General features: G+C 43.4%; 2 protein-coding genes across 3 annotated transcripts in view; both read right to left on the reverse strand.

Annotated features, from left to right (window-relative positions):
* Positions 1 to 14,876, reverse strand: part of Zw (glucose-6-phosphate 1-dehydrogenase Zw) — a 109,408-nt gene that overhangs the window by 60,200 nt on the left and 34,332 nt on the right. The gene's annotated exons all lie outside the window — the stretch shown is intronic.
* Positions 1 to 14,876, reverse strand: part of rdgC (retinal degeneration C) — a 37,599-nt gene that overhangs the window by 17,236 nt on the left and 5,487 nt on the right. For both annotated transcript variants that reach the window (XM_065483761.1, XM_065483760.1), the window contains exons 2-6: positions 13,247 to 13,471; positions 4,791 to 4,918; positions 3,626 to 3,832; positions 2,014 to 2,181; positions 350 to 516 (exon numbers count right to left, since the gene is read on the reverse strand). In XM_065483761.1, the coding sequence (XP_065339833.1) occupies positions 350 to 516; positions 2,014 to 2,181; positions 3,626 to 3,832; positions 4,791 to 4,918; positions 13,247 to 13,391 (815 nt within the window). In that variant the 5' untranslated portion in view covers positions 13,392 to 13,471. The remainder of the gene's footprint in view (positions 1 to 349; positions 517 to 2,013; positions 2,182 to 3,625; positions 3,833 to 4,790; positions 4,919 to 13,246; positions 13,472 to 14,876) is intronic.

Consider the following 14,876-nt stretch of genomic DNA (forward strand, 5'->3'; position numbering starts at 1 on the left):
TATCGTTTATTTATCTATTTATGCAGCCATTCCATCTTAAATTGGGTTATAAGTAGCCAAGTTTAGTTGAACAAGTTTGTGTTGGTCGGAAATTTTGGTCATTAATCAACGAGGAGAGGCTGCGGAATAATAGTTAGAACACTTTAAAGGCGCGCCCTTTCCGCGAACTGCGAGATTCGCTTTCGGGCTGGTTGCCGCCTCGAGGGTTGCCTGCGCGTTTAATCGCATGCCATCAACTGTGCAGCACAGCCCTTGAGCCAATTACGAGGGGTCGGTCGCAAATTCTCCTTATTTCGGGCGCGCGCCCGCGCGCAGAGATTAAGAAAGGAAATAAGGTGCGTATACTCGCCTGACGTTGATGGCTCTGTCTTCGTGGTTGCCGCGGTTGAGGAAGACGGCGCCGGGGAAGACGATCAGCAGAGCGCACAGCAGCAGCAGCACCTCCATCGAGCGTTTGCCTCGGTCCACGAAGTCGCCGTTGAACACGTACGGGTTTTCCGCGCACGGCAGTCCGTTCTGAAACATGCACGTCCGCATTTTATCCATTCGCGCGCGCGGCCAGGCCACTCGGGGGATTTCAGCGCACATGATCCATTCTGCTCACAGCTCTTTTTGCCACCACGCTCCCTCCACTGTGTTTATCATCCGCGGGAATAAATAATGCTCTCTTGGGAACATCTTTTTACTGCATGTTGCTCGAGTGCAGACACACCCTGGGTGGGAATTAGAACAGTATAAAAGCGCGACACGACACCAGACAGAGTTTGCTGTTTTTTCCTTCTGGGTTTTTCTTTCACGAGGTGCAGTTTAAACCAAACCAAATCGTGGTTTGGGTATAACGTGTAGCAATTCACGAAAACAACAGCGGGGGCCAGATTTGAGATAAAATTGGTTCGCACTGCGCAGATCCAGGATGGCGTGTGACTTTGGGAAACAAAAAGCTCTCTTTGGATTGCCGTGCGAGTGTTGAGAGTTTGTTTTTACGATCCTGCTTGTAAGTGGGAGAAAACACCCGCTAAAATTAGTCTAAATCGGTGATCTAAATTTTTTTTAGCATCGGGAAGAAATAAGAACAGCACAACAAAAATGCTGTACAATTGTAAAATGTGGGATTCCTGTTTTTTTTTGGCGCTCTTTTGCCAAACCATGTGACACAAGAATGTCGCGAATCGCGAATTAATTTGAATTTGTGGGAGAAAAAACTTGAGCGTAGTTGCGAAATGAAATCAAGATTCTTGTGATATTAAATTCCGAGCTTATGGAACTATTTGATATACAATCGTGTTGAGATCCACTTTTCTTTGTGCTGTACGTGGGTGGAGAAGCCACTTGAGCGAGCGCAGATAATAGTATACAATAGAAGCGAGCTCAACAGTTTCTCTTTTCTTTTAAATGCAAATGTTTGCCTGCAATGTGCCGCGCGCCGGATAAATCTTGTGCGCAAAAAAAGCTCGGAGCAAAAGTTTGCCTTTTCACGTGACAGGTTGAACTTTATCATTTCGGCGAGATGAAAATAATGGGAAAATATCACCGGGCCATATGCTATATCCATCCCCCTCTGCGTGGGTGCGTGTCTGCATTTGACGGTGAACCGCGTATATTGGACATTGATTTCTCCATTTGGATGGCTGGCCCGGTCTGGAATTGAGCCTCGTTAGGCTCCATCATAGCCTTTGATCTGCCAACGAGGATAAATGCATGCCATGCGGATTTGAAATTTTCTCGCCGCCGTGAAAGTGGCCTCATTATGTGCAGTAAATAATATAATTTAAGCCAGCCTCGGCGAAGATAATGAGTGAGGGCGGCCCTGATTTGATTAATGCTTATAGCGAACCGTGATCGTGACGGAAATCCTTTTACTTACAATAAGCTGCTCTCGCGCCGAAAGTTTAAAGGTCGCGCCAGCAAAGATATTGCCCGCGTCGTGAGCATTCAAAGAAAAAGGGGCTAATCTGCGAATGTGCGAAACTGCAAGTGCGGGTGCGGACTGCGGAGCCTTCATATATCTTTTACCTTGTGCAGTATGACGAGCAGGTCCTGCAGCTTGCCGTGCAGGTCTCCGCAGATAGTGATTTGCTTGCCGACGGCCGTGCTCGCCTGGTTCAGGTTGGGCAGCCGGCGCAGGATGGCCGTCGCGTCCCTGATTATGTGGTACGCGTAGTGCGCGTGCACGCGCTGCGGCTGAAACAAATAAATGAAAAAACGGACAATTTTTAGTTTTATTGAATTAACCATTGCTGTATTCGTCATTTTGCTTATCAATCGGTCCGTCTATTTAAATGATATTCATTTCATAAAGCAAATAACTGAATATTCAATCGATTTAAAGACGATAAACACTGCGGAACCCCCCGGCAAATCCTCGTGACACAGGCAATATTTATTATAATTATACAAAACACGTGCAGCGATAAGAGAAAGTGGGCGTAAGCCATGATTTATTTTATCTGAAGCAGGGCCAACCAAAATCAAATTGCTTTTTGTAGAAACTCACTTCCCCAGGAATTCTGCTTGTAAATAAGCGGAACCGCATACCGGGCGCCGCCAGGAAGCAGGAACGCATTATTTGGCATTTTTTTTTATATCGATTCGCTTTTTCCCTGCGTGAATTTTTCATCCCCTGCCAGACAGCTTTCATACAAATTTCACGTGTATACTAATGCGCGCAACCGGCCATTTGTAAGCGAGTTTAGTGCCGAGATAAAATCGCAGCCCTTTATCCTCCTTCGCCGCAGACGCGCCACTACAGCTGTTTTGTCCTTTCGCAGAGAGAGAGAGAGAGAGTGAATCAATGCGCGTCCAAGAGCCGAAAATACACAGGCACACACGTGCGAGATTAGAGCTAGACCTCTCATTGTACGCGTTTTCCTTATATGCAGTCAAGCTAAAAGACCATAAAACGATTATCGTGCATGAAAAAGCATTAGCTTAATTACACACAAAATAAAAATAGATTTATTACTTCTTTTTTCTTTGGAAAGGAAATTACATTTGTCTACGCGTTTCGTCATCTTTTTGGCCTAACGCACGAGCACGAATTATGCAATTGGAAGATTTTTTAAATCGTCCAATGCCGTCTGAATCATTCGTAACGGCCGGAAATTATTTGTGAAACTTTAATAGCGGCTAATTCACTTTTATTGCGTTTCTAAAACTCATCGATGCCTTTCAGAACAATTTTGAATTTAATTTTTAATTGTGAGCGGAAAAATCGATTTAATGTAGGGCTAAAACCATGCTAGTCGTGTTCATAAAAGTGATTATGACGAGATTGGAATGCAATCATTATCTGCTTGGGTAATTACAACGTTTTATTTTAATTGACATTTAAAGCAGAAATAAAGCGATTTGTCAAGCATGATCAGAAAATTAGGCTATATGTGGCTGCTATTAATCGGAAATGTTTAAATTTGATTGATTGCGTAGCTTTTAGAATAAGTTTGCTATGCTTGGCAGATTAAAAAGAAATTTAACCTTGAATCATTTATTGTTTTCTTGAGACCGGTAGCTCCTTCGTCATGCTAAATAAATTATTTGCAAACACGTGTGGGCTTCAAAAACATCTAAATATTGAGATTAAAAACGCGTATTCACAGATAGCGTGAAATTAGGAAATTTGGCTCACCTTTTTGTGTCTGAAGGAAGTGAGTAGGATGTCGAGTCCCTGCTTGGTGAGCGGAAAATCGACCCTGGGCCCTTTGTATCCTGGCTCGACCGGGCCGAATCCGTCCTCAGGGTCGTCCGAGTCGGGCGGAGGGCCAGGGTCGGTGACGCTGAGGGGGCCGCTGGTCGTGGGCGCCTTGGCCAGCAGGGTCTTGAAGAAGTTGTACAGCTGCCAACATGGATCGAGATTCTGTTTTTGTTTTGCTCTTAGCAGCAGCCAACGGCTGTTTACAAAATAATCAGACAAACACGCTCGCTGCACGATAACGCTGACGTCGAATCGACCCTTTCGGCGCGTGCAAGAATAGAACAATTTACAGCGCAAAAGGGCTGACCGGAAATTTTTACCCCGTTATTTTGCCTCGTAGATGCATTATTGATACTAATGCGTCCGTAAATCAGCCGCACACGACGACTGCAGAGTTGCCGCAGTTAGTTTTCTAACAATACGTTGTACAGAACAGACCGACCGCGTGTGTTTGCTGTTTGTTCCTCGTCACAACACAATATAATTGTGCTTTATCGTGACCTGTCAAAATTTTGTTTCTCAAATTGGTATAGTGCGGCCTTAATTGACGTACATGCACCTTTCGTGAAAGGGTAATTTTAATTGTTTAAATGCCTCGTGCCGGCGGAATTAAAAAAAAAACACATGCAGACTTTTAAAAAATTGGACTAGTGAATGTAGCGACGGTTTCACAAGATTTTGTTTATTGTTCTCAGCAAAATGAGGGTGCAGACGGTCCTTTTTTCAGAATCATATTCCAGTTTTGGTTTTACTACTGGTTAAGCGGATTTTAATTTCCCAGCATGAGTTTTAGTTATTTACGTTTGACTGAAAAAATAAAATATTAATTTGATGATTGAAAAGGAAAAAGAAGTGACAGTTATGAAATATTCACCCTTCCAGTTTAGTTTGCTTTTGAATGTAATTTAGCAAATTATTTTCCACGCGAATGTGCTTGGAAGAGCAAATTTAACACACTCAGATCGATCATTAAAAGCATCAAAGGAAAAAGCTTTTTTGTTCCATTCGCTTTGATAAAAAGCAGTTCTTTGGCAAAAAAAGGTAGACACGTACGTCTGCTACACTGTGAAGATGGTTATTTGCAATTTATTGGACTGACCTGCACCTCGTCCTGCTCGCCGGCGTACTCGAGCGACTGGAAAATGGTCCACGTGTATCTCCTACGCACCTCCATCCGCGCCAGGTAGCGCCGGTACCATTTTTGTATCAAAATCGCCGCCTTCATGCCTGAAACCAAATGCGAAAGGGTAATTTAGATGCAAATTCTGCTGGAAAGTTTGGCTCTTTGTTTCCAAAATCTCTGTTCTCGCGCCGCGGTGGCGGCCAAGTAAGATAAATCGCGAATTCCGCCAGCGCGGAGACGGAGATGATTAAGAAGGAGACTTTTCACCAGTGGAAATGTTTCAACTTTTGTTTCCGCTGCGAAAGAGGGAACTCTCGCCTTGATAAATCGAATTTTTGCCAGAAATCTTTGACGGCTCCTCGCAATTTGCGTCAAGCAAACAAATTACGTCGAGCGAATCAATATTTGCGCTTTGCAAGCCTTTGCCGCGGCCCGCGGATTAAGATTTTCCGTTGATTGTCTCGCTCTTTTTGATATCGTTCCAGCCGACTTACTCCACAATGAAACTGCCGCCTTAATTTTTAATTAACAGAGCACTTGTTCCGTAGGCGGTACACAAAAGAAAAGCAGCTAGCCCGTCTTTCTTTTCCTCCGTGCTGCCCCGTCGACTTTCTGTGGGCTGACGCAGGAATTTGCATTTTCTACGCGGCGACGGAAAAGATGCGGCCATTCTTTGCAGGAGCAGCAGCTTTTCCATTTTCCAGCAGCTCGGGATATGCACGCAAGGGGATACCACCAACCGTGAGGCCTCTCCAAAGAAAATTTTACTGCCATTTTTATGGAAATGGCGAAATTTGCATTCCTTTTGACGCTCGCCTCTCTCATGTAGATATATATCGGAAACATCTGTAGAAAAAGAGAAGCTAAATTTACGGTTTTTGCCTCTCTCTCTCTCTCTCTTTCTCAAGTTTGCAGTGTAAGAAAACGCAAATCACGTTGAGCTTGTTAGCGAAGCACCGCCAAGACTTCAAAGTCGCAAAGAAAAACTCCATCTGGCTTTGTTAAATAAAAAAGCTTGTTAATGATGTTGATGTTCCTGTGCGCTGGACGAATACCGGAACGTGATTTTCTTCTAGCTTGCAAATTGTTGAACAAAAAAGGTTTGTCGCAACTCGTGCAACACACACGCGCGCGCGATCAGGAGTCGAAATTCGATCCGATGCATCACGAAGCCACTTTGCGTTGTTGGTGCGTCGAGTGGAGTTCCCCGGGTCGTGTTTCGCGGTAAACTACAAGGTCTTTCCCGCGTCAAATTAGAATTTAACTCTGCGCGGCGCGCGGCCCAGTTTTTCCCATTTGGCGAGCGATCCCCTCTGCTCCCCTTCCGGCCGCCTAGCAGCAGGTAAATTAATGTGATTAAGTTTCAACCTGACATTTCATCAACAATGTGTAATAAATGACGGGTGAAATAACACCGCGCACGAGCAATTAGTCGCAGGCCGGCCTCGTGGGGCCACTGATTTCAGCCCAGAGATGGATTAACGCATTCAAGGGAATCAAAGGCGTTTCTTGCCTCTTTTGCCAATCAGCAAATCGATAACTCCGTGCTAGCAATCACACAACCGGAAGAAACAAGTCTTCAACTAACTCAATCTCACTCTATAGGAAAGAATAAAACATCTCGCTCACTTGCTTATTTAGAATATGCACACGTCCAGAAAATTGTGCTTTAATCGCGTTTTGCACGAAACTTTCTTTCCTAATAAACCAACTGTGAAGATATTTTCCGTGTGACATGTCAGTATGAGACTCGTCTCTTATATATAATTAGAAAATCGAAGATGCGCTGAGACGTCATTTCACGTTGACGACAAGCGTGCTGCGGAAAACGAGCTTCTCCGAGGATCGGAATGAAACGCAAATTTGATTTCAGCCAAGTAAAAACGTCAGCTCGCCTTTTTTGTCGAAGCGCGATGACATATTTTCCTTTCTCCCTTGCTTTCTCCCTCACACACGCGGCAGACGGCGAATTATTCGGCGCAGAAATAACATAGCGAGTATGCGCGCCTTTTTGAATAGAGGCAAAAAGCACTGCTCCGGCGGCGGCCTTTGTGTCGACGCTTGAAACGATAAGAGACGCCGCGCGACCGCGGAACGCGGGATATCTTTCTCTTCCAGCCCGCATTGTTCTGATAAATATATTTCATTTGCTGTAGCCGCTTTTATTCCCGCCGCGCGCTCATCTGATTATAGCAAAAAGCGTAATTATATTTTCCCACTCGCCCCCTGCCCTGAGAAAGAGAATTTATTTTATGCACGTTTAATTAAATTTAAATCTAGAGGTATGAGTGCAATAAAAAGCGAAGAGCACCCCTGAATTCCATAATGTATAAAACCTCCCTTACGAGACAAGCCGCAAGCTGATGACATTTTTTTATTATTTTCCGCCTTGCGCTCTGCGCGCAGCCATTTGGTTGGAATCCGTAGGAAAACGCGCCACGTGTGCCACGACACGCTCCCCGAGATATGCATCCAATAAACATTCCAACCTCACCTCAGATATATAAAAGGAAAAACTGCACGAGGATGAGAGTGAGGAGCATACCACCGGCGGGTACGCTTTTTGAATATTCAAACATATTAATAATTATCAAAATAAGATTCAAAACCATTTATAATTTAATTGGATGTTACAAATAATGAAAAATGTGTATGTCATCCAAATAATAGATCTTGGACTGCCCAAAAAGAGCAATTCCGATGGATTGTTGGAATTTGCATAGGAAAACAAACATTTGATTTATTTACTTGAGAGTAAAAAATGGATTAAATAAACTTACATTGAAAGTATTTAATTTTTCCTTGCATTTCTAAACAGGATTTAAATCTGTCAAACTTTTTCGTTCACTTTTTTTAATAAGCAGATTTTTCTTTATGACTTTCAATACAGATTTGATCAGGAGCCACGAAAACACTGTGCTGTAATTTTTTAGTCATCCTGATGCCCTCTTTTGACATAAATTCTTCATTTAAAAATTTAGCTGCCGATCCTATCTCAATTTAGAGTTAAAACAGTACAAATATTTTTGTAATTCCGAGCAAAATGGATAAGTTAAATTCTTTCTCATGAGAATTGGATAATTTGCTTAACAAAAACGACCACCAGCGAGCCCGGAATGGAATGGCCAACGAAATAAGTCATTTTTATGGCATCGTGCTTGCTTTCACGCCACACGTGCAATTATAAAACGTTTAAAAAGTGGCGAGGCAGAAGATTGCCGAAAGCGTGGCGCGCGCGGCCTTAAAAATTCACCCAGTCACTCACCCATGCCATGCAATGTCGCCGCCGGGGATAAATAACAAGTGTAAAAATCAATCGAGTGCGTGTCGGCGGCCGTGCTGGCGGAATAATAAAATGCAAACGGACCCTAGTGTTGCTTGATTTTCGGCCCCGACGGAGGATCACTCGCTGCTCGGCTCGGCTCTGCTCCCTCGGGCCGGGGAAAAAAGCCGGCTGAGTCAGATTGGCAAACTTTGCCCAAATAACCACGCTCGCGCTCGCTCTCGAGGTGCATGATGCGGTGGCGATTTTTCCCGGCGCTCTCGCTCTCCCTTTCTCTCGGCGGGCGATTATCGACCGGACAAAAGCCCCTTTAGGCCCATAAACCCAGTGTGTGGTGCCGATCGGACCGTCCGTCGCACAGGATGCGTTCCAGCGTAATCATTCTAATGCCTTTCCAGGCTCCCCGTACGCACGAGATAAAATTATTTTGAACGGGCAAATCAGATAATATACATTGTGGCGTTGGCCGAATTAAGCGCAGTAATTCGAAACGCTGACAGTGGACAACATCAAACATTTCCTTTCGTTTGCATGGCCTCCCTGCAGGAAAGTGCGGCGGAAACCGTACACGTTCGCGCTATAGTTGCTATCGTAATTAACTTGCACGACGCGCGTGTTTCCCTTTGAATGTTTTGATTCGAATGCACGGACACACTAATTTCGAATTACCAATTTGGCAAGTGGTGCGTCAAAGCGACTGGTTTTGGCTTTATGATTTCGATTACGTGTGTGTATAAGCTGCCGTACGAAATAATTTGATATCAGCCTTGCACAAAAGATTTATTATTATTATTTGACTTAATTATTGCGTGACATTTATTTATTTTGCTAGTTTATCTATCAGCTTTCCATGTATTTAAAAATGAACAAAGGTCCTCTGTGAAACTTTAACTGTATCGTTCGCTGCGTTAGAATCTGCTTGAGTCATTTTCTGCGAGTGGAAGGGAAGCTACATTAATATAAAATATAATCCAAGTCAAGAAGTTAGAACAGAAATTATTGTAACATCAATTTCCGAGAAGAGCTTGTTCTGACAAATTGAATGAAGCAGCAGGCTAATTAGAAAAGTCGGTCGCAGAGGCTTGGGCCGGTCGGTCGGCAGCTGAGTGCTTTCTCTGCCAACATTGCGGCAGGCACACTCTATCCTGATAACAAAGCGTTGATTAGCCGGTATATTCGCGAGATATTGAATTGCAGCACACAGCAAACAAAGCAAACAGACACTCCATTGTGCTGCTGGGAAAGTCGAGAGCGAGAGAGAGAGAGAGGGCTTGTCACCAATGATAAAGTGACGTCACTCGACTTCTTTCAGAAGGTTGGAAATGGGTCCATCGCGTGTGCCAAGTGCATCCAAACGTCGAATTGCCACCAACGGGGACCAGATTCGTGCGACGCGCACATATGGCGTCCGGTGGATTTTGGCGCGAAAAAACGGCCAAGTGAAAATGCGCGAAAAGAACCAAGTTTTGGTCAATATTGTGACCTAATTTGCATTTATCTTTTGGATCGTAAAAACAAACTCTTGACGCTCATACGGCAATCCAAAGAGAGCTTTTTATTTCCCACATTCAGACGACATCTTGCATCTGCGCAGTGCGAACCAATTTCATCGCAGATCTGGCCCCCGCTGATTGCCACGAGAAAATGTCACAGGAATGAGCAATTCCTATCTGGACAGCCTCGAAAATTCGAGCTTATGCAACGCGCAGAGCAGGTGAGCCGCGCAGGTTGCCTGCCTCCGAAAAGGCATACCTTCAAATTACAAAGTTTTGCCTGTCGCTTGTGTGAGCAAAGTTTAAGTGCGCCAGAATCCGCACGACCCTTGAGAAAACTTTGATCACAATGAAACAATAATGTTTCCGCGTCAAAGCCGTCGAAACTCCACTCGGCCTCGAACAGGAAATTGTTAGTTTGTGTCAAAGGTCCCGACCGTGTATAAGACGGCGAACGAAAACAAAGCAATTTGCCGCCAAACCGGTTTCTGCTTCAATCAACGCAGCCCCCGTGGTAACGGTGGCAGCTCGTTTGCGGCTCTCGTGCCTAATGGAAAACACGCACGATGATTGATAATCGGCCGACCGGCCGGCCGGGCAGCCGGTTGGGGGCGTGTTTCCGCGGCGCGAGCCAGCTGACACTGATTTGCAATTCATCATGTTTTGTTTGCACTAATATGATTGTTGGAAACTTTACCGCCACTAGTTAAATTGCTCGCGGCGCGCGCTCAATTTTTGTGCGTTAAAAAAATATCAATCAAAGTCAACCGCAGCACACGGTGCTGCTTCCTCTTCAAGATCGATTTTATATACATATAATAACGCCTCTTTTTCAGCCTGATTACAATTCAGGATGAAAAACTTTTTTAATTATCTCTCTGGCTGAAAATTAGCTCATCTTTACTGCGTTAATTTCATTTGTGAACAGCAGCTGAACAAAGAAATTTAATTTTTGACTAATATGACCTGTCCAGTGCGGAAAACGTCCTGATCTTGAATGAAAATTTAAATTGGCGGGCACAAAACCTCCATATTTTTCTTGTTTTGGAAACTGTTAAATGAGCAAAATGTTTCTTCCAGTAAAAACTGATGGAATTTGACCAGTCAACCAGTCAATCGCCGCCCAAAATCCCGCTAAGCTTAAAATAATTGTCATGTCCTGCTGGAATTTCAGGAAAAAATCCGGATTGAATTTAATGTAATGAAATAATACGCTTAATTTCAAAACTTAAGACTTTAAAATGAAAATAGCCTTGTATTTTCGGATTTAGTCTGCATCAAAAACAGATTTCCATATTGAACTATGCACTTATTGATTTTGTGAAACGGTGCCGACAGTATAAGGCAAAGATCGGCGCTCGCCTTTGTCCGCGAATACGAATAAAAGCAGCGAAAGTGCACTTTATCACATTTCGCGTGCTGGCCAGAATTCAGGCTGCTTGGCTGGAAATTTATTGCCGACCTTTTATACGCGGTGCCCGCGGCGTGGCCGGCCAAAGTTTCACTCTCGGATCGTCGCTGCTTTTCCCTTTTCCTGGGCTGCGGGAGACACACGAGCGCCGAGCCTTTTTTCCTTTGAGACTGACAGGGCGGAGTGATTGATACAAGCCGAGTGCTTGCACCACCCAGACCGACCCGGCATTATTAAACGCGTTGTGGGCACAATTTATTGGCTCCGATGCTCCTTCTCAGTCTGCTTTATCACTTGCAGCGCCGTTTTGCATATTACAGCAGAGAGCCAGCCTTGCGGCGCGCGGACCAGAAACTGCTGGTCACTGACAGCCAGGGCTGCGTTCGAACAAAAGGAGAGACCACAATGCTTCATTATGTCACGATCAATGGAATTTTGTCGAGGCGAAATCAATCCATTTAATTAAAAATTTCTAATTAAAGAAGAATTGAATCTCTCTGATGTGTTCCACGTAGAAATGGAATCATGGGCTTTCAGAATTGTAGAAAATTGTGAAAACTGTTTTAATCGAGAAATTCCTACTCTTAATCACAATTGTAGTAGTCGCGCAACCCTAAAAATTGCTGGAAATTTATATAATTAATTAATGTGCTTGTCTTTCCTTCTGAGAATCGTGCACAAGGAGAACTTCTCTCACAAACCACACAAACACACTTGCTCGAGAGGAAGAATCGGAATTAAATATTGTCGAGCAGTGTGGCAAGTTCTAAAAGTTTTAATTATTGATCGCGGAGTTCCTAGTTCGTTGTCAGTTACGTGGGCCGTCTGAAAGTCTGGACAAAGGGCAAAACTTGATTGCTGGCGTTGTTGCTCCATTAGAGGCAAATGCGCGAACGCTTTGGGCAAAACCGAGAGGGAAATGCCTGCCGTTTCGCTGCCGAGGGGGATTAAGGACAAAAAGGCGGCCACTCGACCCGAACGCAGACAAAAAGAAAAGTTTCGCAGCCGCGCACCCGAACCAACCCGAAACTCGACTCTTTGCAGAGAAAGGGAAAAAGGGAAAAAGCGGCGCTAATTGTCACGTGAGCGGTCCACTCACACTCGGAAATTAATGCAGTCGAGCAGACCTGTTGCTGTCACTTTTACGTAAATGATGATGACGAGCCGAGCCGAATCACGAGTCGAGATTGGCAATAATCCTCCCCTCCGCGCAGAAACCGACCGACTCCGTTCACGCACACGTTCGCATCGAATGCAAATGAGGCTCATTGCAATAAATCTCTGATTAGCATCTGGCCTCTATAATAATGCTGCGTCCCCGGGGTCTACTTTCCCACCTCCCATCGCCGTTTGTTTACGACCCCAAATAATAATGGCCCTTCCCTAAAATTTCTAATCACCCTTATTAAATGAGCATTAAATATTCCGATTTTTCAGCGTTGTGTCTCTTCTAAAGCGAAAAGCTGAATTCTCGAGGGATATTTAGGGATTTGTTTGGTCGTGGTGGACTACAAAATAATCAATAAAAGTTGTATCTCCTTGAAAAAGTAAAAAAGCGACAGGGGAATTTAAATTGGTACTTAATACTGGTTTATTTACCAATTGAAACCAAAAGGATTTAATTAAAAATAAAATAAATTGCTAAATATGCTAATTTAACGTTTGGAATAGATTTTATTTCAAAGAATCCAATTTTAAAAGATAATAACAACAAAGCGAATTTGCTCCAGCGGGGGCCAGATTCGTCCGGTGGAGTTTAGCGCGAAAAAAAGGCCACGTGAAAATGCGGGAAAAGAACCAAGTTTTGGTCAATATTGTGACATAATTTGCATTTATCTTTTGGATCGTAAAAACAAACTCTTGACGCTCGTATGGCAATCCAAAGAGAGCTTTTTGGTTCCCACATTCAGACGCCATCTTGGATCTGCGCAGTGGGAACCAATTTTATCGCACATCTGGCCCCCGCTGATTTGCTCATCCATCTCCTGATTTCAAATTCTGAGCTGCATTAAATTATTGATCTTTTCTATCCTTCAAATTTTTGCAAATATCCTATATCCTGATTTCTGGAAAAAGGGCGGGAAAAAAATTCAAGTATAGTAGTTGCATTGCTAAATGTTTTTTCTTCCGAGGGGAACACTCGCTTGAACTTTGCTTTTAGTAAAATAAGAAAAAAAACATGTATAGTCAGGGGCTGAGTGGCGAGCGCGCGGTGTGCAGGGAAGCAATCAAAGTGTCTACTCACTCCTCTCGCCCTTGGGCATGGTGAACTTGTGTCCCTTGCGCATCCGCCGGCAGCGCAGCAGGTCCCAGATGCCGCCGCCGCCGCCGTTGTTGCCGCTGCCGGAGCTCCTGTCCGCGTCGTCCTGTTGGGCACACACGCAGTGCATGGCTGCTCTGCTCTTCTTTTCCTCTGCTCCTCTCGCTCTCTCTCTCGCTCAGTCCAGCATTATTTTTTGTTGCGCTCGCTCTGAAATCAGGCCAGCACACTGCCTAATTAGCCGGTGCACGCACGGCTACGGCTTCCTGCCCTGCCGCCACCAAGCCCGAGCCCAGCCACCCTTGAATAGCGACACGCACACGCCTACACATGCAAATTTTTCCCCCACGGGACGAGACGAGCCAGCGAGCTAGTTCCGCTCTCGCCGCGCGCGCGACCACGCAAAACCGGAAGAAGCAGGCCAAAGTGGCTCTTTGAATGCGATATTGCTGCCGTGGAACACACCGTCTTCACCATCCCCTCGTGCACCTTTATTTTTCGCAACCCTCAAATAAAAAACAGCCCAAAAATGCCCAAAGCTAAAGTGGAATGATAGTGATTTTTTTTTTATTTAAAAAATGAAATTTCAAGTTCAGTTAACCCTAACCAACCTATTTTTTCATATAATTCTGACCAAAAGTGCCTCAAAATCCAAATTTTTGAATTTTACTCTTTTAATTGCTTCTGGGTTGAGAAAAATTATAAAAATTAAATAGTGATGAGATTAAAAGCAGTACTTTTGAGTCTTGCAAATCATATTTCATTTTTTCAAAAATTGCAGATTTTTTAAAGGGATGCGTGTTTGGCCTGATTAAAATTCAGCAGTTGATAGTAGCGTCAAAAACTGCCTAAATTCAGAAAGCTGATTAAATTTCCAGTTTTTTTCCTACTAAGCAAAATTTTTCTCAAATTTGTTTTTTTGGCACAAAATTTGTCTGAAAATTTCAACTAGCCGTTAAAAAACCTTTAAAATTCTTTAGAGAAAAATCAAAATACCCAAAATTAAGTTAATTCATTCGAGAATCATCTCAGAAAAAAATGTATTTTTTCATTTTAATAATTTCTATGATTTTCAGATGTAAAACCTTATGGCTATCAGAGACTCCGCATAAAACAAAGAAAATTATTATTGATTTTCAAGGACAGATTTGTTTCTTCCACTTGCGAAAATTTCAAATTTTTCTTATAAAGAATAATTTTATAATGATAACTGAGCGAAGTTAAGCTGCGCGCCGGCCGCCTTCTGTAATACAACCAGAAGCGATGGCGTGAATAATGAATAACTAAATTTAGTTTTAAAGTTTCGTGCAATTCCAAAAGTTGGAGTAGTCATAGTACAAAAAATGCAAAAAGCAAATTCAAATATAGTTTATTTAACAAAGTTACAAAAACAGACCATTGCTTATCTTTTAATGGCGTAATTGTAGTAAACATAATATGTATTTATACAACTGAGGAGCCTAATTTTATGTCCTTTAATTAAGCCAACAGACGAACACTAAATGTGTTTCACTTATTTACAAAGAAAGTAGTTGTATTCAAAATTTGAGTTCTTTCCTCATAGACTTCCAACTAGAAATTTAATTTCTTTCAAAACACTGTGTTTCCTCAACAC

Source organism: Cloeon dipterum, chromosome 3, assembly GCF_949628265.1.
Source record: "Cloeon dipterum chromosome 3, ieCloDipt1.1, whole genome shotgun sequence".
NCBI classification, from domain to species: domain Eukaryota; kingdom Metazoa; phylum Arthropoda; class Insecta; order Ephemeroptera; family Baetidae; genus Cloeon; species Cloeon dipterum.